Raw genomic sequence first — 26,871 nt, 5'->3', positions numbered from 1 at the left:
CGCTCTGGCGTCTGAACTTTGATCGGGCTTGGTCCGGTGGCAGAGTCGAACTCGAACTTGGTCTTGGCTCTTCCATTCACGGCGCCGTCACCCCGATATATCACCGCCATTTCCTCTCAGTTGAACTGCACTTGTCATCTGCAACTCGCCCAAACCAACCTACCGCAACTCCTTCTCCTGCGCGGTTGAGACATACTTATCCGACTGTGCCCCTCCATTGAGTTCTGGACCCAAGAACTCTCTCGCGTCGGCGGCTTGTCGTCTCATCCAACGACGTACATACTCTTGCATGGTCACTGCCCCTCATCAGTCCGGTCCAGTCCATGCCCCTCGTTCCTCGTCCTGCAGCGTCCCCTCCTCGTCCGATCTCACGGCTTGTTGTTGGTGGTGTTGTTGTTGCTGCTCTGCGCTGCAACCTCCCTCGCTCTTCTCTCCGAATACTTCCCACCATTGCATTCAATCCTTTTCAAACTCTTGATCCCGGCTCCTGGCCTACTCATGATCAAGGCCCTGGGTACCTCGCCCTAACTCTCAGCCCAGCCACCGCCCGTCTGCACCGCGACGCCGCACCGACGCCATTCAGCCATCGACCGGAACTTACAACAACCCTCACCCCTTATCCGTCCTGCCAACACATTTGATTGACATTTTGTCACCGTCGCAGAGTCGACTGGCTGGCTATCCCGCATAAGAATCATCCTCACCTCTAACCCACCGCACCACAAAAAGCATATCGAACCGGGGAATAGCCTCGACGCCCATCCCAGCACTGCATAGAGGAGCAACAGCCACCTCATCAGTCCACGCATAACTGCCCCTCGTCGATCAAGCCGTCAAGCCCTTCGACAGGCGGTGTCTCTGCAGGCTGTACCTACATACATCCCGCCTCTTCCCCTCCGTCTCACAGCTTCTTATCCGCGCCTCTCACTGCCCTCTTCTGAGGTCTTATCACCCCACGTCCAACTCATCATCGAGAGACAAGGCAAAAAGAAAATCAATAGAAGAACAATCAGGGCTTTGTGCGTCAAGCGTCCTCAGCGTCCACCCCCCGCCTCGACTCCGATATTCCCCCCATTCCTCAGCAAGACATCCCAGGTCCTAGCTGCAGCAACACCACGAGACCCCCCATCGAGGCGCCTCACCGCAACATCCTGACCCAATCACGCCTGTCCAGCCCGCCCACGACGACATCCTCCCCTGCCACCCGCGAACGGGGGTATCAACTCGAGCAAACACACGACGCAGGCCCCTGGCACCGATAGTGGAGGTCTGACTTCGATTTCTCGATTTCATCGTCCCTTTTTAAGTTGCTTTCCCCGTCTGGCCCTGCAAGGCCTAACAAAACCCCTGCCGCCGTACCGTTCTCGTTCTCGCGGCTTTGCTTCCAAAAGGCTCGATACCCAATCCCCTTTTCTGTCTTCAACGTCCTCCTCCACTCGAGAGAAAGCCACAGGCCAGGGATTTGCGAAAATCGACGAAAATCGCAAGAATCCACTACGACACACTTTTTGTCGTCAGATCAACGCGAATTCGGAAACCAGGACCCTCTTACCGGAGAGGGGTCTCTGTGTATTTTTTTCTCCTGCAGACCGCAACTTCTGATACCACTCCGTCCTCATCTCCGCCTTTTCATCAAAGAAAATCTCGTCTACGATTTCGTTAATACATATCTACCCCGGGAGGCCTACCGCCCGCACGAACCGACCCCTTTCTCCAGACGTTCTTCCATCCAATCTTCGCAGCTCGCAGCTTGGTTACTAAAAGCTCGGTCGTCGGTCATCGTCGTCCACTCCGCTTCTCATTCATCGATCTACGCTTCCAAGCTTATCGAGTGGAGGGGGGAAATCCTCCAATGGCATTATAGCGAGGATTCAAAACTCTACTGCTTACGTTCTGCAATACTCGCCTTTGACTTACACGCCTTTTTATGAGCCAACCTTTCGCAAGTGCCTCCAATACAGAGAGAGCATAAACACCACCATACAAACATCTACACGACCGCAACACCACTTATACACCGCAACCATGTCTCGCCTCTCACCCTTCCCATCCAACATGACCTTCCGCACCGAATCTCGCGCAAGTGTCGCCGCCTCCGACACGACCTACTACACCTGCGCATACCAGTCCTTCCACGACGTCGAGCTCTACGCCCCGAGCTCCCCTCCCTCGAGAGCTCCCGCTCCGGCACCGGCACCGCCCTCCGCACACCACAACACTCACATCACCAAGGACAAGGAGCCCGAACCAACAGAAATGCGCCGCCAGGACTCGGGCTACGAGTCCCTCCCACCTCGCAACTCATCATCACACCCCCGCCGCACCTCGACCACCTCCTCGTCGCAGTCGTCCCCCCAGCAGCAACCGCACCCCCGATCCCGAGGCCGCCCCACGATCCGCCGCGCACCAAAGACCAGCCCGTATCCCAACGCCGCGCGAACGAGCGGAAGCAGCCTCTACCACCCGTCCTCGCGAGGCCACCACTCTTCGCACGCCACGCACACCCAGCAGGCGACCTTTTTCCACTTCCCCGCGCACCCGACGGATCTCGAGCTCGCCAACCGCCGAGCAGCCGCCCCCCGCGGCGGCGGCGGCGAGGAACTCGAGCTCGACCAGCGCGGTCTGCTCTCGCCCACGCAGCAGCAGCAGCCCGACGGCAGCGAGTGCACCGAGGTCGCGCCGCTCCCGCCGCAGGCGACGCACTACTGGACGAGCGACCGGACGCGGCGCCTCGAGTACGCGGCCATCGATGCCGCCAGCCGCGGCGTCAAGGGCTGGTGCAAGAGGCACCTCGTCCCGGACTGCTTCGTCCCGAAGGAGAAGCACGTCGCCTTCGACGACGACACGGGCAGTGTGCGACGATACCGGCTCGAGCTCGACGAGGAGACCCCGGAGAAGGGAGACTACTGCTCGAGAAAGAGGAGTTGGTTCGGATGGCGCCGCTCCAAGACGGCGTAATACACGACACGAAAACGCAGTGCTATTCTGTTGTTGTTTTTTTTGCTCCCGGCAAAATTCGACTATTTTGGGATTTCTTTTAATTGCTTTAATGCCGGTGTTCGAAACATGGTTGGTGGGAAACGGATCCCGAGCATATTGTTGGCATTTGCACACGCGGCTCGGCAAGCTGCACTGGCGTTCTATACCCAGCATTTTGGTATTGTTGGCTTTTCTACTACTATTCGTTTTGTTCCTTGTTGCGTAACTCATTTTTTGTAATGTTTTGTTGAGCTGTCTTTCCGAGATGAGAGATGAGGCATGAGCAGGCTCGATTGAGCAGGCTCGATTGAGCAGGCTCGATTGAGCATCAGACTGGCATAGCGAAGCATAGATGATAGAACGACGCGATGAAAGCTGTCGCAAGTCACTTGGAGGAGGAGAATGAACGTCTCTGTGACCAGAGACTCGTTTACGGGTTGAGAGTTGTTAGTAGTACACAATATTACTGATACAGTTCACACATGACTTCTCTCGCTTTGATGATCGTGATGGTAGTGAAATGAAAGCTGGTTTTCCGTCTGATCTGCATCCAGGCTCACCGACGCCGTTCAACAAACCTACTGCGAACATCAATCAATAGCGCGGTGGACACCGCTAGGCCCCGGACTTATTCAGGTGGAACGAAAGGCGGTGTCTTGATCAACAGTGAAGCCCGGCCCTTCCTCTGGATCCGGCGCCCGGCGCACGGAGGGCGGACCGGGCCGCATTGGCCGGTGTCCCGGCGAAGAAGCGGTGAGGGCGGGAAGGTCATATGATTACACAAAGGTCTTCGCGTGAGATGTACGACGAGTCAGTCTTTGTGAGCTATTACGGAAATGTACACATGTGTTCGTTGTGAGTATAGATATCGTGAGTATTCCAGATATTTTGGTGTTGTGCGCCGAGCACGACAAGATCCATCCGAAGACGCACAACAACTCCACCTCAACATGTCAAATGCCCTTGGCGAGCGGTGGACCTGATGAAGGTGGAAATGCCTCCTGTCGATCTGGCCCCCCCGTCCCACCAGTTCGCTCCGCTTAACCAACGCGGCTTGGCCTTCGAACAATTCTGACGACACCTTCACCGCTCGTTGACAGCGGCCAGACAGACATCTGCACAAGCACCGCCGCAATGGGAATACATGCAAGCCGCGAACTCAACCGATTCTCTCGTACCGGCCTGACGCCCACAATCTCGGCTCCCTAGCCGATACACACTGAACGTTTCTCCTCATTTGTGCCCTACTTTGACGCACTCAATCACGGCCAAGTGACGCCACGGTCCTTGGCCCCTCGACACGCTCCGGATCTCCAGCCCGGCGCGCCCGAGGACGTCGGTCCAGCACTCAAGCGAGCGCTGCTTGCCGCCAAAGGTCAGCATCATGAAGTCCAGCATCGTCGAGGTGTAGTGCGGCGGGTTTCCCATGACGTCCTCCTGGATCAGGAGCCGGCTGTCGTTCGCCATGGCATCGGCGATGATGCGGAGCATGTTCACCGCGAGCTCGTCGCCGTAGTTATGCAGACACCGTCTGATCCAGTAGACGAGGGCACCTGCACCGGGTCAGCATTGTCTCACACACCCCGATCGCCAGCGCAGGAGGGGGATCTCTGTTACCTCTCTCGGGCTGCTCCTTGTGGAAATCGATCACTTGCTTCTTCACAAGTCTCATGTCCTCATCAGCCAGCTGCGTAACGGCCTCGATCACCTCAGGCCGGTCCTGCAGCACGCAGCGGCCAAGCGGCAGCTCCGGGTTCTCGCGGTGGATGGCCTTGATGGCCTGGCCCCGGCCGGCGCCGACGTCCACAAGCACCGCCCGGTCCGTCGGGTTCGTCCTGGCGTACTCGGTAACCCATCCGAAGTCGTAGATCCCGGAAATGGGCATCTTCTCCTCGATCGGCCCCATGGCCCGGAGGAAGCGCTGCATGCGCGGCGGGTCGTGCTGCAGCATCTCGTACCATCCGTACTCCGGCGTTCCGTAGGCGTAGGTCCCCGGCACACGGTTGAGGGTCTGCGGTTCTTTGCGGCCGTACTTTTCAAAGTACGCCGGCATGTGCACGTATGGTACCATGCCGTTCTCCCAGCTGTTTGGTGTTAGCTATGTTGAAGAGAGAAGTTTGGGATTGCACGTACGCCATGCCGACGATTTGGCCAGCCGGATGACCCTCAATATAGATGCGTGAACGTCTGGTGTGAGCGACGGAGTCGTCGCCGACTTGTTGCAAGATACCCAAGGAAGTGAGAACACCTCCGATCCGCCCTGGCAAGTGTCAATTGAGCATACTCTATTCACACTCACCTGCGGTTCTCGAACTCACTTATCAAGGACGTCTCAGCCTGGACCTTTTCCGCCAGATCGCCATACGAAATGCTTCCTTCCGACGGGATGTGATCATAAGCCTTCCACTCCCAGAACAACCGGTTCGCGCCCAACTGCGCAACCTGCGCCGTCGCATCAAACCACTCATCGCCCGGATCCTTGACCGTAGCGATCAATTTATTGGCGGCATCCACTATGCGCCGTCTTTGACCTTTATCGAGATCACTTCCGGCCGTCCCGGGCTCCTTCAGGAACGTCTGCAGGGCCGTGTTGACCTCGTCCGCTGCGGCGGAGGCTTCCGCCCGGATCTGATCGCCGACGTCTGTCGACATGGGACAAACTTATAACCCGTGTAGTCCGATTTATAGGTGAGAGTTTGCGATGGCTGAGTGGAAACTCAGGTGGCTTGTTACACGACACCTCTTGGGTTGTGAGAATTGCTGCGAGTCTGCCGATCAAACGGTCAGATTGCATACGCCGAATGTCACACGGGAATCGGACACGGAACGGCTCGCGGAGGGAAACACAGAATGCGGGCAGTATTGCAAGGGTTGTCTGCGCTGGAATCAGACTACAATTCCCCGGGTAACATGAGAACAAAGTCGTAAGAGTGAGGGCAGAGTCAAGTGCGAGAGAGGGCAGAATGAAGAAATGACCTAACAAAGAACGACCAAGCTCAGTTATCCTGCCAATATCCCCTCCCCTTCTTACCAAAGTCCCCTTTTCCAATGCGGCGACGCGACCTTCAGCGAAAGCAGCGTTAGCTCGATCCGGCTGCTCGGTGAGCACCCATCTTAGAGATCGACGGCAACGTGCCGACCACGTCTATACTCCCGCTATTGGTGAAAGCCCGTTAGTGATTTGCAAGAAATTTCAAAGCTCAGCTCCCCGAGCTAGACTGGAACAATGAGGAGAACAGGGCAAAATGAGGGGAGTATGAGGGGGAGAAGCTGAACGGAGGTCGGAGCATTTCGCATCAAACCAGAGACACAGCCAACGCCACCACATGCCAACGATTCTAGATCCGTCCTTTTACACCACCGCCGGCGCCCCGACCATTCTCCTCTAGGCCATGCCCGCCTCCCCAAGCGTCCTCGACCGGAGACGAATCCTGCCGCAACTAGCAACATGTTGGCTGGCTGGTAGCAGCTCGTTCGCCGCCGCGTCTCCGACCAAAGCCGGCTAACACGTCAAGCGACGAGGCATGATAGGCTGTGCCGTGTGCCTTTGAGCGCGGGGGTAAATTAGTATGGTGGTGTCATTGATACGAAGGGTCGGAGGACTGCTTATCATGCCCCTGGGTCTTCCGTGCTCATCCTTCCTCGATGGCTGATGTTATTCTGACACGGACACGGACACGGGACGCAGCGCAGTTTAAACCAGTCCAACGGCTTTTCCTTGTTCGATTTCTTCTCGCTTCAATGCTTTTTTTTGTCGAATAGCTTCGACGGTTACTGACAGAATCGTCCATACACTGACTCGACGGAATTGACGGGCATTGGTCCGTTCGGATTGCGCGTCAGGAAACCAAAGGGCTGTTTTAGAGTTTCTATTTGGCATTTATTACACCGAACCACCCTCCGTTCTGGTAGAATTGTCTCCGATCTCCAACGGAAGCTTCCCGACGATCAACGTCCACTGTGAACGGTGTGGTGTACCCTGATCCAGCGCATAAGGTCTCAACGGTGCCAAACGACACGTAGAAGAGTGACATCTCGTTGAGCACTGCGCGAATCTCAACGCGGGATCTCGAATCAGCACTTGGTCGCCCTCACACAACCATGGCAGACACGGCAGAAGGACAACCTTCAGTAACAGAGCCATCACGAGCGCCTCCGCCGCATGAGCACTCTCAACCCGGCCGACAATCACCGCGCCTTCTGGAGACCGAAAACACGGTAGAACCCGACTCAGATGATGGCGCATCGGCACGAGTGGACGACGGCTGGGATGAAGGCTTCGAATCGAACAGCTCTAGGTCCACGTCCACATCGCTTTCAAACAGCGTGCGAGACTACGTCTTTGAGAATACTCGACGGTACCACAAGTACATGGAGGGAAGGTATCTACTGCCGAACGATGAGCCTGAACAGGAGCGCGAGGACATGAAGCATGCCATGTGCGTGAATGTCATGGATGGAAAGCTGCACAGCGCGCCGTTGAAGAACCCGCAAAAGATCATTGATATCGGGACGGGTACGGGTATTTGGGCCATTGACAGTAAGTTTCTCTTCCATTTCATGTCTATCTTTCTGCCATCATCTGGGCGTCTCATCGCCCTTTCTGTTGCTCCCTCTCTGTTATTGTTGATAAACCCATATGCACGATCGCTATGAACGTTGGTCAGTGGTCATTGAATCGTTTCCTTACATTTGAGCACCTGTTTAAACTGAGTCATATGAAGAAGCCGAGCCAAAGCTAACTCTTATTCATCAGTTGGCGATGAATATCCTGAAGCAGAAGTCATTGGCATCGACCTCTCACCGATTCAACCAGATTGGGTGCCTCCCAACGTCCAGTTCATGGTGGACGACGCCGAAGCGGACTGGGTATGGCCAGCAAACTCTCTCGACTTTGTGCACGCACGGCACATGTGCATGGCGATCAAAAACTGGCCTTCCCTCCTGTCTCAAGCCTACACGTCGCTCAAGCCCGGCGCATGGATCGAGTTACAGGAGTTACGCTTCCACCTACAGTGCGACGACGGCAGCATGCCGGGGCCCGAAAGTTATGGGTACGGCAAATTCGTGGACCTCTGCATGGCCGGTTTCCGCAGCTTCGGCATCGAGCCGTTATCGATGGAGCGTAATGCCGAGCTTCTCCGGAGCAGCGGGTTCGAGAACGTTGTCGAGAAGGTGTGGAAGGTGCCGATTGGGGTGTGGCCGAGGGATCCGAAGTTGAAGACTATTGGGCTGTACAACCGAAGCATGCTCATCGATGCGTTGCAGGCGGTTAGCATGGCGCCTTTGACGAGAGGGCTGAAGTGGAGCGCCAACGAGGTTGAGCTGTTCTTGATCGATGTGCGAAAGAGTTTGATGAACACGTCAATACACTCGTATTTGACGTTTCATGTCGTCTATGGACAGAAGCCTGGGGGAGGGTAACAGTATGCTCGGGACAAGAGGTGGAAGTCAACGAATTAGGGCCGGTGAGATACCCAGAGGCGGCATGGAAGGGGAGGTGGCAATGGACAGGAGTTCCGCTAGCTACGAGGCGAGTGAAACTCCTAGGCTAGGGAACCTTATAGATAGTAAAATCGAGATCTTATCACATGGTATATGCTTCAAGTCATTGCCAAAGCATGGATTGATAAAGTGAGCACGGCACCTGTGTCATGTACAAGCACATGCTGCTCTGAAGCTTTTGAAATGTGGTCACCTCAGAGAGTACTCTCTGGGCCGAGGTCATAGAGAATGACGGCCCTTCACGCCAACGTAGTCCTATTAGATGTTGTATATGTAAGTATTTCAGTCTAGTGTCAGTCTCTTCTCCTACCATAGTCCCAGAATTGGTTATATCTTCCGCAATCTCATGATCATAAACGCAGCAAGTCCAGAAATAGCAGCTCCAGAAACCCACTTGGCCCAGTTCCGTGCTTGACTCTGCGAGTCCGCCTTGCCATGTGACAGCTTCCCAACAACCCTTTGCGGCACGTCGAGCGCCTTGACTCGGGTTCCTTTTTCGAAGGCTTTCACCCAACTGTTGAACATAAGGCCGTCTCCAAGCCAAGGAATTACAATGCGAATGAGAAGCTCGGCCAGGGGCAGTTGCTGGCAAACAATAGCGTTCGACCACCGTCCTTCTTTCATTGCGGCAGTGATGTTGTCAATTCGGCCGGCTTGTACTTCCGCCAAGACGCTCTCAATCTCATCTTCTGAGAGTTTGTGTTGAGATGATCGCAGCTTTGCTATGAGGGCGTTGGTCAGGACCGCCGCCGTCTCCAATGCACCGTTTCCGCCTTGAGCGGTGATTGGATGAAGCTAAAAGATACACGTCAGTGTCATTCTCAATGTATATCATGTATGTCTATAATAGCCTCAACTTGACATACCTTGTGCGCAGAATCTCCAATGAGTACGATTCGTCGATAATGCCAGCGTGAGAAGACGTGTTCTTCCAAGGCCACAAGTGTGGAAAAGCGGCGTCCTTCGTAAATATCTCTGAATTTGATGGTGTCTGAGATGGCGTCGTCAAGATGCTTGAAGGCCAACTTTGCTTCGTCCTCCTTGGAGAACCTCGGAATATCTTTCCCGTAATAGTCGCGGTCCATGACGTGGAAGAAGAACCAGTACACACGACCTTCCGGCCCAGGTACTAAGAGATAGCTCCTACCGTCGTAGAAAACTGAGTGCTGCATTCCACGCCAACCTTTTGGTTGGTTTGAAATGCCAAAGATGCATTTCGTCCTTGAGTTTAGGCCTGAGGGACGCCATGACGTTAGAAATGTCGGAATCAAATCATCTGGGAAGAACGCTCACTTTCAGCTTCATTCGGGGGGAAAGCCCCAGGACTTTCGTCGGCAGCAAGGCGCCACATCTCTTGCCTCACGGTGCTACGAACACCGTCGGCGCCAACAAGGATATCGCCGCTGTAAGTACTCCCATCTTTGGTCTTGACGGTGACACCAGCCTCATCAAACTCCACGTGAACCACTCGCTTTCCAGTCAGGACACGCTCTTTGTGCTGAATCTTCTCATACAGAACTTGCAGAAGCATCTGTCTATCAATAAACACGCATGGATACCCGGTCCTAGTCTACGCGTTAGTTTTCCGTGTCTTCAATACTGATACTGAAGTCCATACTTCTCTTCAACGCGCTCAGAGAGGCTAGTGCCCTTAGTCTCGGTCAAGATCCTTCCGTCCGAAGCCCTCATTGAAGACTTGTAGTAGACGTCCCCACCGATCTCTCGAAGCCGGTCGTAGCAACCCAGCTGGTCGAGAATCTGGAGTCCGTTGGGGAGCATTCCGATACTGGCGCCGAGTTGAGGAGCCATTTCGGAGTAGGCTTCGAGGATGAGATAGTCGATTCCGAACTTCTCCAACATGATCGCCAGGGACAACCCAGCGACGCTGCCGCCGGCTATTAAAATGCGCATGTCTTTGTTAGCCTCCATGTTGTGTGTTGGTGACTTGGCGAGGTGAAAGTCAACGTACCGTGTTCACCTGGTCTACTTGGATCTGATGATATTTAAGTTCTTTGGTTCGGATGTCGAGCATCGAATGGCATGGGCGTCCGCGGGTTCCTAAGCCCTGCAGCCAAGCCGTTCGGTGAGACATCGCTCACATGGCATACATGGGGTTTCTGATGTATTTGATGCAACTCAACTGGTAGGAAGTGTTACACGGCGACTTTTTGTGGTTCCTGACGATCTCTACTCATGCACATTCGGGCGTCAAAGGGCCGAAAGTCCGCTTGTTATGGACCCATGGACATCCCACCTTGGCAAACGCCGCACCGCCCTGAGTCAATGGCTTGAATGTTTCGCGGCGATAAGGCGCGTTCCACTTAGAAAATAGCAAGATGCTTTCTACGAATTAGATAACCATGCATTGCGGACAAGATAAAGGCGGATCGAAGCCTCGCTAGACTACAACCCGGACGGAGTCGGGCATCGGGCCGGGCCGCTGACTACACGTAGTCAACCCCAGTTGTTGATAATGCAGTGACGGCTGACGCGATCGCTAGTTATCCAAACTGATGAAATACTCACCTGGGCTTAAGCTGGCATGTTTGCTCAGAACGATCAATGATGTCTGGTTATTCGGCCGCCAAAGCGATGTACAAAATCAACACATCCCCTCTTCGGGTGTGTAACCTGAAATATGGACAGCACATGTTCGACATGAGATTTGACTTGAGCCGTCTACGTCAAGGATGTGTGATTGTCTCAGCAAACTCAAGCGGATTGGAAAACAGCCTTATTGCCCAATATGCATCACAATTCATGAGCTCGAAGAAGGCAGCGAGCCGTGAAAAGATGTCCTAATCTGACGCACAGTGAGGCGATAAGCTGAAGTTCATTATTACAGGCATCCCCCCCCCCTTCAGCTATAATACTTTCAATGCTGAGCAACCTTCTTCCACGATTCCCTGGCCGAAACCCTGTCCCACCAAGCTTTCAGATTGGGAAGGCTCTCGAAAGCAGCGCCTTCCCCGGCGTGGAACAGATGGCCAACGGTTGGCATGTAAAAGGTGTCGACGAGGGAGAAATAGTCGCCGGCAAAGTAATCTTGGCTGTCCAGAATCTTGTTCAAAATGTCCAGGATACTATGGAGCCTTTTCACGGCAGCTTCACACGCGACTTCATCAGTAGCAATGCCTTTCGATCTGAAGGCTTCAGTTAGTGAAAGTCGGACGAAGGCAAGAAAGAAGACTAACGGGTTGAAGAACTTCTGCACCAAGACTTGCAACGCCACATCGTAAAACTGAGAGTATTCGATAGAAGCTGCTTGCTCGAAGAGACCCAGAGCTTGGATGTCGTCTTGAGCAGGAAGCAAGCGGGTACCCCGACCGGCGTATCGAGCAGCGATGTAACGGGCAATAGCTCTCGATTCTGTGGGAATAATCGTCAGAATGATATGTCTCAATGCTCGACCACGTCGGTCTTACCATAAAGACCGAAAGATCCATCTTCGAGCAGTGGAATCTGTCCGAAGGGGAGTCTGTCCTTGTAATGAGGTTGCTAGCACACAGATTAGTGACAACACAATACAGATGCAGTGTTCGGCGGCAAACCTTTTGCTCCGCAGACATGAAGTCGACATTTACAAACTCAAAGTCGACATTCTTCTCCGCGAGCACTATCAGAGCACGTCTCGTGCAAAGCGAGATGGGATGACCGTAAAGTTTAAGGCTCATGGTGAAAGGGGCTCAGATTGAAAAGCGTAGAAAGGCGATGAGGTGGTGTCTTCCAACAATAACGCAACATAAGCACCCGTCGCTCACGGTTGCGTATTTATCAAATTTTCTACGTTTATTTACTCTTCCAAGCTTATAAATCAAGTATTCAATCCAGCATGAGGTTAAGAATAGAAGTCCATGAAAGTTTGGCACGGCTTAATAATGGCGGACATTGAAGCAATTCGGCCGATCTGCCCCGGCCTCGATAAATTCCGGGACCGATGCTTCAGCCCACAATGAAGAAGAATCCAAGTCGTTCCGTAAAATGTACTGTAAGCGGCTATTGTCTCTCTTGCCAGAGCGATAATTAGACGAAGAGACTTGATTGCACACGAATCTAGCCAATGTCTTGATTCCTACAAGTTATTCAGTTGAAGCAACCCCAAAGACGAAGATAAATAAGCATCGTGGACCAGTATGGTACTTTTCCTGGATTTCAAAGTAAAATGAATTCCGTGTGGTCGGCGCTCGTCTGAGACGGTTTCCAGTTCCGAAATCACATACACGTACAGGCTGAGAGCGAAACCGAGCGGCTCTCCCCGGACCGTGAACGCGGGGGCCGGGAGACACAAGTGCCGACGTCCGTTACCTCAGTTTGCCAAGATTGATGTCGATTGATAAGCAATTGGAACTGAATGTGGAGTCTGCAATTGCGATATTATGGCCATACGGCATGCTTAGGATACTATGGTCAGACATCAATTGAATGTGAGTTGTATTCAAGAATCAAAAGGCCAATCTGAAGTCACTGCCTGGCCTTTCAGCCGGTTCGAAACTTGACATCGGAAACAACAGGACGGTGATCAGAGATAAACACTCCATCATCAAACCGATTCGCGAGCACGGCATGCGCCAGGAACTCCATGCCTCTAATCGTCGGATCCCGCACGAACAAGTGGTCGATGAGCGTGTCATCCGCCTTGTCATCCGTGAAAGCCGTGTACGTTTTGGAGTTCCCCGTGCGGCGCGCCTCAGGGGTGACATCGAGCGTGTCGTGCATGTTGCCTTCCGCGATCAACAGTTGGTAAGCTGGGTTGTCGGGCTCGATGTTCAAGTCGCCCCCAAGAAACACCGGTTTGACTTCCCCTGCAGACGATTCCCACTCTTTCGCGAGTCCAACAAGAAGCTCGGCGCTGTTCTCGCGCGCAGTCTGACCGACGTGATCGAAATGCGTGCACATGTAGACCAGCGGAAACCCCGACTCCACATGGGTGAAGGAGGCGACCGTGACGATGCGTGGGAGAGCGGCGTCCCAGCCGACCGATCCGACCACACTGGGCGTCTCGCTCAGCCAGTAAGTCTTATTCTCCACGAGGTCCCAAGCGCCCGGCTGGTAGAAAATCGGCGAAAACTCTCCGGCAGCGACGCCGTCATCGCGGCCGACGCCGATGTGGGTCCACGCGGATCCGAGATCTTCGGCGATGTCGAGCAGTTGCTCCTCGACAACTTCCTGCATGCAGATCAAGGACTCCGGTCGGGCGGCGGTTTCGTAGTTGAGCTGGGCCGTCAGACGGGGCCGGCGGTCGGACCACGGGGCTTCATTGATGCCGGGGATCGGAGTGGCCCAGCGGATGTTGTAGGTCATAAACCGGACGAAGAGATCGGCAGATTGTGCATGGACGCCGAGGACTCCAAGCAGTACGGAAGCAGCAGCAGCGGACTTCATCCCGAATAGATTTGTGTCGATAATTCAATATCAGGAAACGTTTACTATGTAACTGTGTCACAACTCCGGCTGCCTCAAGACATCTCTCTGCGACCGTATTTATTTCCCTTTAAAATCTTGGTATTGTGACATCAGCTATCAGGTGAGGGGAACTTGCGCGCAGAACCTGTTCTGCCAACATTCTCTCAATCACGCAGAGATCGTCACATCGTTCCTCGCCTATGCATGTTCTGCACATCCTTCTTCATCTACCATTCGATCAACAACTTTCACGCACGTTTCCCCCAAGTTCGGAGCCGGCCGACTTCACGTGGGGTTCCCGGGGTTCCTCATTCGCCGCGACAGTTGCTTGACTGAGCTCGGCAAAGATGGCATACCGACCTCCGAAGTCATCATATACTCGTGATAACCTCTGTGATGAGAGAAAAGGAAAAAGAGACGGTGAGCATCCCGGCTTGAAGTAGAATTTCGGCAGATTTATGAGCCGATATGAAGGAATTTTATAAATACCCAGGGCCCTCATTGACTATTTCTCCTTTCTCTCTAGCACATTGCGGCGGAAACCCATCCGCTAGGCATGTTGTCTCCCCCACCAACGAGTGAGAGACTTGCTGTTTTCGGGATGGGGGCGATGCACGTTGCCGTCATTTTTCCCGTCAAAATTGGTCTGGCTAGGGTTCACAGGAGATGAAGGCCTCGTTTAACCGCCAAGTCTTGAGAGGTTTATGTCAAAAGCCCCTAGCGAACGAAGAAACTCCTCGGAAACGGTGGGATGAGTTGTCTCAGCTCAATGTCGTCTAAGCATGATCTCTCTCACGCTTTCCGAGTTTTGACCCCCTGGCATCAATAACGCCGCAAGAAGGGCTCATTTGCCCTTCTTCCCGCTTCGAATGGCACGATGGCTACGGTACCCAAATCGGTCGTCAATGTCATGATTCATAACCCCTAAAGGCTACTGGGCAAGGGCTTTCCGCTGCCGTGCAAATTCTTGGGTCGGTAATCGGATCTGCACTGTATCGCACTGACAAAAAGCAACGATGGTCCGAGTTAATCGGGTGTCCATTTGCGTCTTTGCGTGTGATTTTGGTGGAAATACGAGTCGCGGACTCACGATCGAGGTAACCCACATTCCCGATGACAATGGGGCGGTGTTGAATATTTTCTCACAAATGTCAAAGCGCCAGGGGCCAGGACAGGGTTTTGCACGTGTTGAGCAGAGATCCATATCGACCGCGGATGGCGGATGGCGGGTTTTCTGCCCCCTTGACCATGTGGAGGGTGTTCCTCGAGAGTCCACAGCAAGACTAATGCGTTGCTTTCTGGTCACACAATTGGCCCGGAAGAAGGATTCTCTTCTTTTATGTCGTGTGGTCAATGCCTTATTTTGATTGATTATCCTGGAAAACGCGCAAAAGGACATGGGGAAATGTTGCATCACTCGTGGATGTTGTACAAGATTTTATACATTAGTGCTCTAATCTGAGCGGCGAACGGACGTCTGCTCGACCACGGTTCCCTACCGGCTGTGTCCAGACCTTGAAGTCTTCACGCTCGAGTCCGTCTCGACGTCGACCGTGTAGGTGAACTGCTTGTGGATACCGTTCTTCTGGCTGTTCGGGATCAGGTCCCCTTTGTCGGAGTCGCCATCCTGGAGGCGTTCCCAGCTGTCGTCGCCCCTGCCGTGCACGGTGGCCAGACTGAAGCCCACATCTGTTGGGTTGCGGTACGGGTCGCGGCTTCTCTCGACCGGCTTGCTGCCGAACGTGAAGAGTCCCGCGCTGTGGTTGTTGCCGCTGGGTGCTGAGTTTTCCGCTGTGGTTCCGCGGGTGCGAGCGATGAAGCGGCGGAGGGACGGGACCGAAGAAGCGATGCAGCCGATGCCAGTCTCGACGTTGGAGCAGAGGACGGTGTGGGCAACCCAGACTAGCGTGGTGTCAACTTGATGAAACGGGGTTTGTATGACGTGGACGACTTACACTGGAGGTTTGTTTGCGCCTTGAAGTGGTTGACATAGGGAATACGGATCATCGTGATGATTCCGGCTCTGTAGTCAAGGAATTAGCAACTATGCTCCGCACAGAGCTCAGAGTGCAGGATATGAACTTACACAGAAGCAAAGGACAACAATCCAAACACCTGGAGCTTGGTCTGGGTCTTCATCTGAGTTCCCCAAAGCATCACCGCAGGGACGACGACGAGAGCCAAGTCCGTAACGATGGCGGAACTAGTGGCAACGTGACCGATGGCGATGAGGACGTCGACATTCGCGCAGCTTCCCGTACCCGCCAGAATCATTGTTGGTGTCCACAAAGCCTCGACCGGTTGGCAGTAGAGCAGAGTTCCGATAAAGGTGATGAAGAAGGACGCCCACGTGAGTCCCAGAAGAACCCAGACGGTAATCCTAAGGGCTCTGTCCGTCGTGACGATGCGTTGAATCGTAAGGCAGACCGATGACTTGACCAACGCCAACGCGCCAACGTAGACCAGAATCCAGACGACATAAATCTTGAGAGCCTCAGCCCAGAGCCAGGCGTTTAAGTGTTCTTCGAGCCTGCCGAGACCGACGAAGCAGCCGTAGATTGCGAGTCCTGCACACGCCATGTACACGATCTAGTTGTCATAAGCCTGCGTTCCCCGTGGAAGATCTGTTGATTTGGAGGTTGCCATACCGTTCCTGCTAACATGAGGCCATCGTCAAGGCCGAAGGTGCGCTCGATCAGACGGATCCGGGTTCGTAGTCCGACGCAAATCACCGAGAATACGAGGAACACGCATGATACGATAATGATGGCGAGCGAGAGTCCATCTGGCGTCAGCATTCGCAGTTCGGGGTCGACAGTCGTTGACCACATCTTGTCGTCGGGCACGTGTTGATCAGTCCTTCGTCGAATACGCCGTCACGGGGGGGAAGATCTAGACGGAATCTGCAAAGAGGCGTCCCGTGGACTTTTAAGCCGCCAGTAATTATCAACTTTGGGGGCCGCAGGTGCGGCAGTTCCTATTCATCTGCAGGGGAAGAGGAGCCGTGGCACGTAGGTGGCGGCGGTACGTCGCTCGGAGAACAGAAAAGATCAGAACCGGGATAGGTTTCATGGATGTAACCCCAGACATTGCTCGTTGGGACTGTCAAGCCTGTCAAGAGCTGTCAATGGAGAATTACCAACAGGGCCCGTATTCCATGGAGTCCATGGCCTGGAACCAGCATCAACAACATCTCGCCCCGGGCCCCAGCACGGTGGCCAAAGGGGGCAACCGGAAAGTCTGGAAGAACGAGCAAGAGGTTCTGGTCCTGGATCTGAACCCAGCTGCCCACTTTCCCGAGACCAATGAAGATGCCGATAGTTGAGAAGCGGAGTTGGTCGAACCAAGGCGGACCTTGGGTCGTCGGCCGCGTTCTCTCGGCACGCTAGTTAAGCCCAGGGGTCCGTTGCAGGTCTACGAGCCAACTCCACCACACTAGGCAGAACACATCGACGGCGACCGAGCCTGGTCGAAGAATGCGAAGAATTCCTCCGGAAGCCGTCCAATCGCGGCGGTTGGGAACTTGCATAGCATCCCACACTAGGAGGAACAACTTTTGACCAAGAGTCCATTCGGGCCATGTCAATATTGGGGGTTGAAACACGCTGATCCCAACGACCCGCGAGAGAGCCACAATTGCGATCATCGGTGCCAATTCTATGTAGGAGCAAGGCAACCATACTCCGCATCTAGATCTCGTACGAGAAGTAAGACGAGCTGAAATAGTCCCAAAGAAGCCCGTTACGACGCTGTATGCACAGGAAAACGGCCGGAATGGGACGAGAGGACGAACGACGTGGACGGTCTCGGGTATATCACCTGGGTCATATCCGTTACAGTCTCAAGCGAGGCGAGAAGTGCACCCACTTGACATGATCGTTCAGTGATTCGAATTAAGTTTTGGAGCTAATTGGTATCGGAAATTCGGAATTGATGTGACACTTGCCCGTGCAAATTGCGGAAACATTGTAGGGCTACTAGGCGATCTTGACCCGGACTCCAGTCGTGCCCTTGGCCGGCTCGGGCACGAACATGTCATGGTCGTACGCGAGATCCTCGTCTTCGGTATCGAAAAGTTGCATCTTGGGGAGAACGCGCAGAACCAGTGCTGTCAGGCACAAGTTCATCTCGCACAATGCGAGGCTAGAGATTATGCATGTCAGCAATCCGGTACTTTTTTTTCACAAATCTCAGGGGAATCGCAACTCACTTCATGCCGAGACAACCTCTGCTACCCTTGGAGAAAGCCAGCATTCCCTTCTCAACGTCCTTCCTGCGGTTGTTGTTCTCGTCCAGCCATCTCTCGGGAATGAACTCGTAGGAGTCGGGGAAGACGCCCTCCTCGTGGTGAGTGATAGCGGCAGACATTCCGACGGCGTAGCCGCAAGGGATCACATATTCGACACGCTTCTTGTTGAACTCGCCGCGGTAAACCAGGTTTTCCTGGGTGGGAATTCTGGCGGTACGGGCAGAGACACCGTAGGAAAGGCGGAGACCCTCCTGGAGGACGGCACCGAGGTACGGGAGGTTTTCGAGGGAGGTCCAGGAAGGCAAGTGCTGGGGATCGTCGACAACCTCGTTAAGCTCGTTGCGGAGCTTCGTCAAAAGTTCGGGCTTAGTCAAGAGGTGGTAGGTGATGACAGACAGAGCCCAGCTGGTCGTCTCGGTTCCGGCTCCAACGACCGCGGCGGCCTCGTCGGCCAATCGCTGGGGCTGCTTTTCGAGCAAGGTCAAGTCCGACTCCAGAAGGGATCCAAAGACTGTGGGGCGCTCATGTCGGATACCGGCATCGAGCTCGCTCTTGGTCTTCTTGACCTTGTTCGGGATATCGATCTTGAGAGTCTGGATAAGAAGAGCAATATCCTCGGGCAAGAAGTTGATGAACCTTTATTATCGTTAGCACGCCTGCTGTTGTCTTTCATGGGCGGTTCTTTCCGTGGCTTACCACTCTCCAAGAACAGCCATAGACTTGGTCCAGGGGAAGAAACGGAAGATGAAGACAGGTCGGAGAATGGAAGCAGTCGGGGCACGGAAGTTGGGGTACCAGCCTTCCTGCTGCAAGAATCCGAAGCTCTCGCCAAAGCAGTAACCGGAAATCGCATCGGAAGTGAAGCAGCTGTAGGCCATGGTGACATCGAATGCCTCCTTTCCGGATTCGTTCAGCAACTTGTCGCAAAGATTCTGGACCAAGGCGTGAACATCGCTCTCGAGGCGAGCAATCATGCCGCGGGAGAAGAACTTGGCGAGGGGGCCACGGCGACCGCGGTGCAGGTCGTGGTCGACAGTTCCAAATCCAGACTCGCCCAGACTGCGGAAGGAAGAAGAATTAGCGAACCTCCGCAGGATGATAGTCCATGACTGAATTTGCTTACGCCGAGCCGTTGATCTGGTGAACAGGCTTGTCACGCTTGCGACCACTGACGGCGTAGATCTCGTCGGAGAAGTTGGCATCGTTGCAGTGCACCTCATTGGGGTTGATGCGAACAATGGGGCCTGTTGGTTGTCAGAATTTCTGCTCGTTGCCAGCGACGTATCAGTGTATGTCTTCTCGACTCACCATAGACCCGGTGCATGCGCTGAATCTCCCTGGTATACCGTCCGAATCTGATTACATCGTGGTAGAATTCCGGGATGTAGGTTGCGGCAGCCAACTTCGGGCCGGGAATGTGGCTCAGAGGGTGCAGAGGCGAGATGTTGTACAAGGCCTTGAAGACCTGGTACGCCGCCCAGAAGCCGAAGAGGACGAATACGGTGCGGGCGCTCAAGTACGACGCTGAAACGTCGACGGACGTCGGTCCAGTCTCGATCGTAGACATTGCTGCGATTGCCGAGAAGAAGGAATGAAGAATGCCAAACTGAAATCTGACGGCAGAAGAGAGGGCATTATCGTTTTCTCTCGACGGTGACCATGTCATCAGGCTTTGGTGGAGAGTCCGGGGGTCACGATGGCCAAGTGAGTTCTCCACATACCCTGCATAGGGTCTACGCCCGATAGAGCCACAGGACCGAGGTTTTGCAACGTCGAGACAAGGGCTCGTGGCGTGAGGGATCAACAAGACGCGCAGACCAGCGGCCTAGAAGGATTGAAGAGTCTCTCATTTGCCGGCAGATATGCTGGGTTGCCCGGGGTTGTGCAGACACGATGATGCCAGCGACGGAGGGCGGCATAGGGTGATTGATTATCGAGAGACCAACAAGCTCTCATTGCAACGTCGTATTTTTCGATGACAGCAAAAGGGGAAACCTACGCTATATGTCCCTAAGATAAGGTGCTCCGGCTTCGTGCTTTTTGGTGGCTTAGTCTAGTCGCCGGAGGTGTCAAACGGCCCGCGAAACGGGGGTCAAGGAGATTTCTTCTGAAGAACCGATGCCATGGTTGGCTGAAGAATGAAGGCCCCTGAAGATTGCACCCATGAGCACCCACATCGACAAGGTGGACCCCCGGACTTCTCTCGGCCACCAAGAGGCCCCTAATTACGTTCGGCACAACTTCATTCGTACACGTGGTGTCGCGTCGGAGGCGGGCGAAGATTCCCACAGAAAAATCTTCGAGTAAAGTTGGAGCACACGGCAATGCGGAAAGTCGGACATCAGCATGAATCTATTGAGCCGATTATCCACTTTCGGAAAGGATGTCCCCACCACACGGTCCGGACCTCCGGGCTCTCGCAGATGCGTGTATCCACATCGGCAGCCACACGGGTGGCCGCACGGCCCCACCGCCTCACGGTCGGCTCCCGGTCTACCTCGCCGTCCTCCTTACCCACATGCGGCAGTCCACCGTCGTTGTACACCACAGTGGGGCCGTATCAGGAATAGGCCCCAGAGGTATTTGGCAGTAATTAAAACCCGGCTTGGAACCGAGGCATATGCCATTTCACTCAACGCATCTCCCGCGCTTAGCATACAGAGGATTTTGAGGATCTCGACTCCCCACCATCGTTTTGTTCAATTTGGTAAGAACATAACTTACTACTCTGTCCTCTCAGAAATTTCATTGACAATACTCACGAATAGATCGAGATTTCCCGGAATCTTTCACTGAGTTAAGGTTTACCGAGAAGCTGAGTTGTGTTTCGGGTACCACGGCAAGGCCTCAATCATGCGAAAAGTAGGAGGAAGCTATACCCGGCATGCGCGCACCGAGCAACCGGCAAGAGCTGCCACTTCCCGCGGAACTGATGAGCTGCGTTCCGAATCGAGGAGACTCACAACGGGCCGTTGCGTAACGGATCCACCGGAAGCTACTCCGTACCGCGGATATCACTGCTCTTTCCATGGTTCGGGGAACCGGGATGGTAAATTACTTTCCTATTTGGGGGACCTACTCGTTGGTGCCAACATACGACGTCGAACCAACAGGCAAATCACAAGCGCAAAAGCTCTCTTCAACGGATGAAATGTGGATCGATGGCGCATCCTTCCAACAAAGTGCTGACATTCTCCACGCCACCTGAATTTGAGGGCGAAGATCTACCCGGTACCAACAGACAGCCTCCCCGACCTCACCTCTCGCAAGCCTCTGCTGTCTACGCCAACTCGCACTCAATGAGGCTCTCAACTCCATCACCCTTGGACCAAATCTTAACAATCTTCAGACCCGCCGGCTCCAACAAGTTGCGCCAGTGCGCCTCCGTTCGCTCCCTTGAAGCGAACAGGGTGATCATCATCATATCCAGTGCGGTGGTCTGCCAGTTCGCGCCTGTTGGAGGCAGCACGTTCTCATTAATCAGGAGCTTGCTGTATCCAGGCTTCATCGCAGCCGTTATGCGGGACAAGATGCTCTTGCCAACCTCATCCGTCCAGTCGTGCAGGACGGAGTGCATGTAGTAAGCCCTCGCACCCTTGATGGGCTGTTCGGTGTGGAAGTCGTATTCCATTGGCTCAATCTTTGGGTCAATCTTCTGAATTTGTGCGAGCACATAGGGAAGATCTTGGAGGATATGGCGACCGGGTGCACTTGGATGCTTACGGCAGAACTCATCAATGTCATGACCAGTGCTGCCGCCGATGTCGACAAGGAACGCAGCGTCGCTGGAAGTGTTGGCTCCTTTGATCAGGTGCTCGGCCACGGGGAAGAAACCATCGTCCATCCATGACGGTCGGCCTTGTCTGTAGCCAGCCATGTGATTCTGGAACTCTCCGTCGGGATAGTAGGTCATCATGTGCTGGAAGAAAGCACTGTCTTCGCCAATGACGTCTTGCATGGGCCCCTTCTTTGGGTCTTCGTGGATCTTCCATCCGTTCTTCTTCAGGTAGTCGGGGAAGTTGGCCAACGTCGGCCAGCATCCACCAACACTGTTCAAAGTGTCAGTCAAGCAGCTCTTTCTGAGAGCGAGTTGCACGTTAAAACCACTTACGTGACTGGGTATCCGCCAGCAATCATGGGGAGGCTGAGCGATTTTGAGAAGTTGGTGAGTTCATATTCATCTTCACCAGTCTCCTTGATGTATCCCATTGCTCCGAGGTGACGCATCAGGCGTGCAAGAACATCGGCGTCGAACTTCAGGGCAGACGCCAAGTCCTGGACCTTCTTAGGCCCAGGGTTCTCAACCATGTGCTTCCAGAGACCGGAGAAGATTCCCACGACGATGTTGACATTTACATTCGGCTGGAGATGCGAGTTAGATTGTTCCTCGATAACCAGCCATCATGCTTACCTGGGCCCAGCAGTGTCTGATCATGGTTTCCCTGGGTGTCTCCAATGCCAACACCAACGAACGAGCTTGCTTCAGAAGCTTCTGGCGGGCATCGTCGTCACTTGGAGACCAAGAAGCGCCGAGGTTTCCGATCGTAGACGACAGGTCTGCCACACTCTTGGCATCATTGGCTTGAATGGCCACGGAGGCGTCCAAGGGAACTCTTTCGGGAATGGAACCCATGTTTACGAGACAAATTAAGACGTTGGAGACAAGATGTACAAGGGGGAAGAACGGCACTCAAGCGAGCTACGAGAAAAGATCTGCGGAATCAAAGGAAACAATGTCTGTTTACCACACAAGACGAGGTATATATGCTTTTTAGGCCACTCGTTATCTGCTCACCACACGTGCCGGAAGGGGTCGCCGCCGCAAGTCGGCGTCAACACATGCCGTCCCATGATCGCCAAGGCCTGGAAAGGGAAGTCTCATAACAATCGTCAGGGACTTGCATGCAGCTGCAGGCCAATTCTGCAACATAGCACCAACAACACGTTGGTTCTTCAACACTGCTCGATGCTTTCGGTGATAGATCGTTGTCGCGACCCAAGTCTGTGGGGCGCGGATGGAACGGAGTGTCCACCGGAAAGTCCACCTCAGACGAGGGACGATGTCCTCTCCCCGGGGGGTTGGTTCCGGTTGGCGAATGAGACCAGCTTGTTGGTTCAACGTCTCTTGGCTCGACCCATGCAACACGAATATTTCTCGTTGGTTCATGTTCCTGCGCGCGGTGGATGGCATGACCGTTGGGCATTCCTTTCGCAGTCCCCTTGTCTGTTTCATAGACTAGTCAGTCGGCGGCGACAGGAGCATTCTGGGAACCTGGAAATGTCGTTATCAGCGCCATTTCGGGCAATGAAATACTTGAAGCGCGTGAAATATCCAGACAGCTACGGAGCTCACTCCCGCTTCCCAGTCCCGCCTCCGCACGATCGAATGTTGGGTATCTCTTGGCTCTCCCTCCTCCAGTTTGCATTTATCTCTCCGGACATTCATTTACTTTCTGAGGGGTGCTCTGGCGTCTTTCTGTTTTGCTGCCTTCTCTCTTTCAAATCCCACATGGGTCGTTTGTTTGTTTCCTGTGTCTGCCTCTTGGATTGATAAAGTTGTTCCAATGTCGACGCAATCTTTCCCAGAGCGAGACGCCGAGAACAAGGGCCCGAGTGCCCTCGGCATAGTCGTATCCGTCTCGATCCTAAGCACTCTCTTCACGGCAGGTCGGTTGTTCGTGAGAGGCAAGATCTTGGGAAAAACTCACTTGGACGATTACTTGATCATTGCATCTGTCGTAAGTCATCTGCATATGCAGCCAAGAATTCTTCATGACACCCTTGGAAGCAAACAAAGTGCTGACTGTGCCCCACGACTGTCAGATATGCGGATGGGTTAACGTCGGAACTGCCATTGCTGCCGTGGCACATGGCAACGGTCGCCATTTTGATTTACTCGATCTCGAACAAAAGCAAGGCTCGATCCTCTGGACTATTGCCGGATTTCCCGCTGGAGTTATGTCGTTTGGTTTGCCCAAACTCGCCGTCGTCGCACTCCTCACCCGAATCATGAACCCGAGCAAGGCACACAAGATATTCCTCTGGTCACTGGCTTTATTTTGCTTAGCAAACCTCATTGGTTGCGTCATCATTCTGTTTGCTCAATGCCAGCCTTCACACTCTCAATGGGACTTTTCGGTCACTGAGAAAACGTGCTGGGATAAATGGCTTCTGGTGTACTTTGCCATATACTCAGGAGGTAAGTACCCGATTCGGCATCAGGAGTTGATGATGTTGGGTTCGTATCGCTAACATGATTGATCAAAGGGTTCTGTGCCTTCGTCGACATCTATCTTGCCGTCTACCCTGCTGTCGTGTTGGCGAAGTTACAAATGAGCATCCGAAAGAAAGTTGCTCTGAGCATCGCCCTCGGTATTGGATCTATGTATGAGTCTGGCTTGGTCTAGTACGTGAAGGGGCATTGTAACTGACCACTTGACAGTTCATCCATTGTCGCCATATATAAGTGCACGAGGTTGCCAAGTCTTGCTAGCGCAGACTTTTCATGTATGTCTAGTCCAGTCTTCAAATGATTTGATGTTGCCGGACCCGATGGATGGATCCTCTACTAACTGTGCTGATAGATGACACTGCGGATTTGATCATTTGGACGATGTAAGAAATGAACGGGCTCTTTTCAGGGTGACCAGACGCTAAGTATCGTGTGCAGTGTGGAAGGCAGTACCATGATCATAGCCGCTTGCATCCCAGTTCTGCAGCCTTTGGGCGAGCTCATCTTCGGCAAGCGCATGTTCAGCTCCGGAGGCGGGAAGTACACATACGAAAACTACGGTTCTGGCCCGTCTGGCCCATCTGGACCGAGTGGGCATATGAGGTCCGATAACATTGAGCTTTCACGCTCCCGGGAAGCCCGAAAGCGAGCGATCCGGCAAGCCGATGAGATCAGTTTTGACGATAACACAACTACGACAGCAATTGCAAAGAATAGCCAGGAGAGTATACTCGACAAACACAACTTCAGTGGAAAGATTATGAGAACCGACGTCTTCAGCGTCAGTGTGGAACAGACCAAGAAAATTTAAATGCCTAATTAGGTAGGGTCTCATGAATCAGGAAACACCAAGGACGAATCATTTGAAATATGTGGCTTTACTGTAGCCGTACTCGGCGTCAGGCATTGTAAAAGTAAACCGTGTTCTTCTTTTTTATCCGTCTTCAACGTCTCCGCTGCTACATTGTTCCTATGCATATGACTTGAATCGATCTTCCATCGGCATGTATCCTTTGGAGCCGGGCTTCCCGGTGATTCCGCCGAACACCAGCTGGCCGCTCAACTTCCATTCTTTTGGCACATTCCAAACCCTCTCAACCTGTTCATCAATCAGAGGATTGTAGTGTTGCAAGTTGGCACCGATGCCTTCCCCTGCTAGCAGTGTCCACAGAGCGTATTGCAGCATGCCGTCACTCTGCGCCGCCCAGAACGGAACAGTATCGGCATAGGTCTTGTAAGTTTCCTGCAAATCTTCTACGACCTCTTCATCCACGAAAAACAATATTGTTCCTGCTGCGCGTTTGAACATTGCCATCTTCGCATGAGTTCGTCCCCATTTTTCTTCCGGCACTTTGGCCTTCAGAATGTCCTCTGTGATGTTCCATAGCCTCTCGTGTTGTGCGCCGTGAAGAACGATTACTCGGTTCGACTGGGAATTGAACGCCGAAGGCACTTCGGCTAATGCGGTCTTCACGATGTCGTCAATGCGGCTGGTCGACAGTGGGATTCGCTTCGATAGTTCGTAATGCGACCGACGCGCTTTCATTAGCTCCAATAAGTCGCTTGCACCATCAGCGGCAACGGAGTCCGTCGTGATGTAACGTTGAGAAGTGGGCTTCGACGCTGAAGACGGAAGGAGACCGCATGTTGCGCGTGACAAGAGTTGCTGCAGACGGCCGGCTGGAGACATGGTGGACGTTGAAAACGCAGGTATGTACGTGTGTGTAGGTCTTCGCCTGTCCAAAAAAAGAAAAGAAAATCAAACAAGATTCCGTTTACGTTTGTCTCGGGGCTTATGGTTGTTCGGCCGCGACTTGCAAGCTGAACCGAACGCATCGGAACTCCAGACTTCCTCGGTGTTAAGGGCGGAGAACATGGGTCAGAGCCACGGTGAGATGTTATTGATTGCTCGGTGATAAAAGACCCTGAACCCCCCGAATGCTCACCGCATACTCGCTTTCAACTCTGAATCTGCGGCGCGCGCCATCGAACGAGTCAGTCACATATGGCGTCTTCGATCTGAGCGGGTCGAGATCTCACTGGGATTCCTGCCGCGATGACGACATCACCCCCTGTCTCTTCAATCTTGAAGTCGACTTCTCGGCGACGGTGCCATTGAAGAATATAAACAAGTATGACAGGCCATTTTTGTCTTCAACGTGATTCTTTTTGGCGTGGTGCTCAGGCAAGGGTCAAGTATCATCAATCCAGAAGCGAACGCCGAGCCGCGCCGAGCTCGACCGAACAGGCCTGGCTTGCATTGATTGAGGAACCTTTTTTTTTCTTCATTCATCGGATGTGCTTTTGCCTTTCTACAGAAGAACAAGATGTTAGTAATTGGATGATGAGCTATGTGTAGTCGGGCCAATGAGTGCGTGCAGGCAGCTTTATAAAACCCAATACCAGATGCACCGATAATGGGTCCAACAACTCGTGCTTCAGCCGAAACAAATGCAAGACAACCTCCGGTAAATAAAGGCGAGACTATCTATGTTTAGTCTCC

General features: G+C 53.5%; 11 protein-coding genes across 11 annotated transcripts; 3 read left to right on the top strand and 8 right to left on the bottom strand.

Moving 5' to 3' along the window:
- Positions 1-2,025: 2,025 nt before the first annotated feature.
- Positions 2,026-2,958, top strand: CkaCkLH20_02419 (uncharacterized protein; the record flags this gene model as incomplete). Its single annotated transcript, XM_038885138.1, has 1 exon — positions 2,026-2,958. One exon carries the CDS (start codon positions 2,026-2,028, stop codon positions 2,956-2,958), a length of 933 nt encoding a protein of 310 aa, XP_038749926.1.
- Positions 2,959-4,212: 1,254 nt separating this feature from the next.
- CkaCkLH20_02418 (O-methyltransferase) lies at positions 4,213-5,631 on the bottom strand (the record flags this gene model as incomplete). The annotated part of the gene is made up of 4 exons (XM_038885137.1): positions 4,213-4,532; positions 4,597-5,063; positions 5,113-5,239; positions 5,298-5,631. 4 exons carry the CDS (start codon positions 5,629-5,631, stop codon positions 4,213-4,215), a joined length of 1,248 nt encoding a protein of 415 aa, XP_038749925.1.
- Positions 5,632-7,080: 1,449 nt separating this feature from the next.
- CkaCkLH20_02417 (methyltransferase domain-containing protein) lies at positions 7,081-8,403 on the top strand (the record flags this gene model as incomplete). The annotated part of the gene is made up of 2 exons (XM_038885136.1): positions 7,081-7,519; positions 7,736-8,403. The coding sequence occupies 2 exons, from the start codon at positions 7,081-7,083 to the stop codon at positions 8,401-8,403; spliced, it is 1,107 nt and encodes a 368-aa protein (XP_038749924.1).
- A 408-nt stretch (positions 8,404-8,811) lies between these two features.
- CkaCkLH20_02416 (FAD binding domain-containing protein) lies at positions 8,812-10,413 on the bottom strand (the record flags this gene model as incomplete). The annotated part of the gene is made up of 4 exons (XM_038885135.1): positions 8,812-9,279; positions 9,351-9,718; positions 9,778-10,049; positions 10,103-10,413. The coding sequence occupies 4 exons, from the start codon at positions 10,411-10,413 to the stop codon at positions 8,812-8,814; spliced, it is 1,419 nt and encodes a 472-aa protein (XP_038749923.1).
- A 946-nt stretch (positions 10,414-11,359) lies between these two features.
- CkaCkLH20_02415 (putative glutathione-S-transferase theta, GST) lies at positions 11,360-12,158 on the bottom strand (the record flags this gene model as incomplete). Its single annotated transcript, XM_038885134.1, has 4 exons — positions 11,360-11,627; positions 11,679-11,853; positions 11,910-11,982; positions 12,036-12,158. 4 exons carry the CDS (start codon positions 12,156-12,158, stop codon positions 11,360-11,362), a joined length of 639 nt encoding a protein of 212 aa, XP_038749922.1.
- Positions 12,159-12,960: 802 nt separating this feature from the next.
- On the bottom strand, positions 12,961-13,866 carry CkaCkLH20_02414 (endonuclease/Exonuclease/phosphatase; the record flags this gene model as incomplete). Its single annotated transcript, XM_038885133.1, has 1 exon — positions 12,961-13,866. One exon carries the CDS (start codon positions 13,864-13,866, stop codon positions 12,961-12,963), a length of 906 nt encoding a protein of 301 aa, XP_038749921.1.
- A 1,516-nt stretch (positions 13,867-15,382) lies between these two features.
- CkaCkLH20_02413 (uncharacterized protein) lies at positions 15,383-16,718 on the bottom strand (the record flags this gene model as incomplete). The annotated part of the gene is made up of 4 exons (XM_038885132.1): positions 15,383-15,789; positions 15,843-15,910; positions 15,974-16,476; positions 16,536-16,718. 4 exons carry the CDS (start codon positions 16,716-16,718, stop codon positions 15,383-15,385), a joined length of 1,161 nt encoding a protein of 386 aa, XP_038749920.1.
- Positions 16,719-17,864: 1,146 nt separating this feature from the next.
- CkaCkLH20_02412 (trichodiene oxygenase) lies at positions 17,865-19,703 on the bottom strand (the record flags this gene model as incomplete). The annotated part of the gene is made up of 5 exons (XM_038885131.1): positions 17,865-18,030; positions 18,098-18,772; positions 18,833-19,195; positions 19,260-19,380; positions 19,445-19,703. 5 exons carry the CDS (start codon positions 19,701-19,703, stop codon positions 17,865-17,867), a joined length of 1,584 nt encoding a protein of 527 aa, XP_038749919.1.
- A 1,713-nt stretch (positions 19,704-21,416) lies between these two features.
- On the bottom strand, positions 21,417-22,769 carry CkaCkLH20_02411 (sterigmatocystin 8-o-methyltransferase; the record flags this gene model as incomplete). The annotated part of the gene is made up of 3 exons (XM_038885130.1): positions 21,417-22,185; positions 22,248-22,498; positions 22,548-22,769. 3 exons carry the CDS (start codon positions 22,767-22,769, stop codon positions 21,417-21,419), a joined length of 1,242 nt encoding a protein of 413 aa, XP_038749918.1.
- A 931-nt stretch (positions 22,770-23,700) lies between these two features.
- On the top strand, positions 23,701-25,179 carry CkaCkLH20_02410 (uncharacterized protein; the record flags this gene model as incomplete). Its single annotated transcript, XM_038885129.1, has 6 exons — positions 23,701-23,874; positions 23,960-24,335; positions 24,404-24,521; positions 24,579-24,643; positions 24,721-24,751; positions 24,807-25,179. 6 exons carry the CDS (start codon positions 23,701-23,703, stop codon positions 25,177-25,179), a joined length of 1,137 nt encoding a protein of 378 aa, XP_038749917.1.
- Positions 25,180-25,338: 159 nt separating this feature from the next.
- Positions 25,339-25,869, bottom strand: CkaCkLH20_02409 (nitroreductase family protein; the record flags this gene model as incomplete). The annotated part of the gene is made up of 1 exon (XM_038885128.1): positions 25,339-25,869. The coding sequence occupies one exon, from the start codon at positions 25,867-25,869 to the stop codon at positions 25,339-25,341; it is 531 nt and encodes a 176-aa protein (XP_038749916.1).
- Between the last annotated feature and the right edge of the window lie 1,002 nt (positions 25,870-26,871).

Source organism: Colletotrichum karsti, assembly GCF_011947395.1.
Source record: "Colletotrichum karsti strain CkLH20 chromosome Unknown Scaffold5, whole genome shotgun sequence".
Taxonomy (NCBI): Eukaryota; Fungi; Ascomycota; class Sordariomycetes; order Glomerellales; family Glomerellaceae; genus Colletotrichum; species Colletotrichum karsti.
The sequence above is the reverse complement of the archived record's forward strand: the minus strand, read 5'-3'. Positions and strand labels throughout refer to the sequence as shown.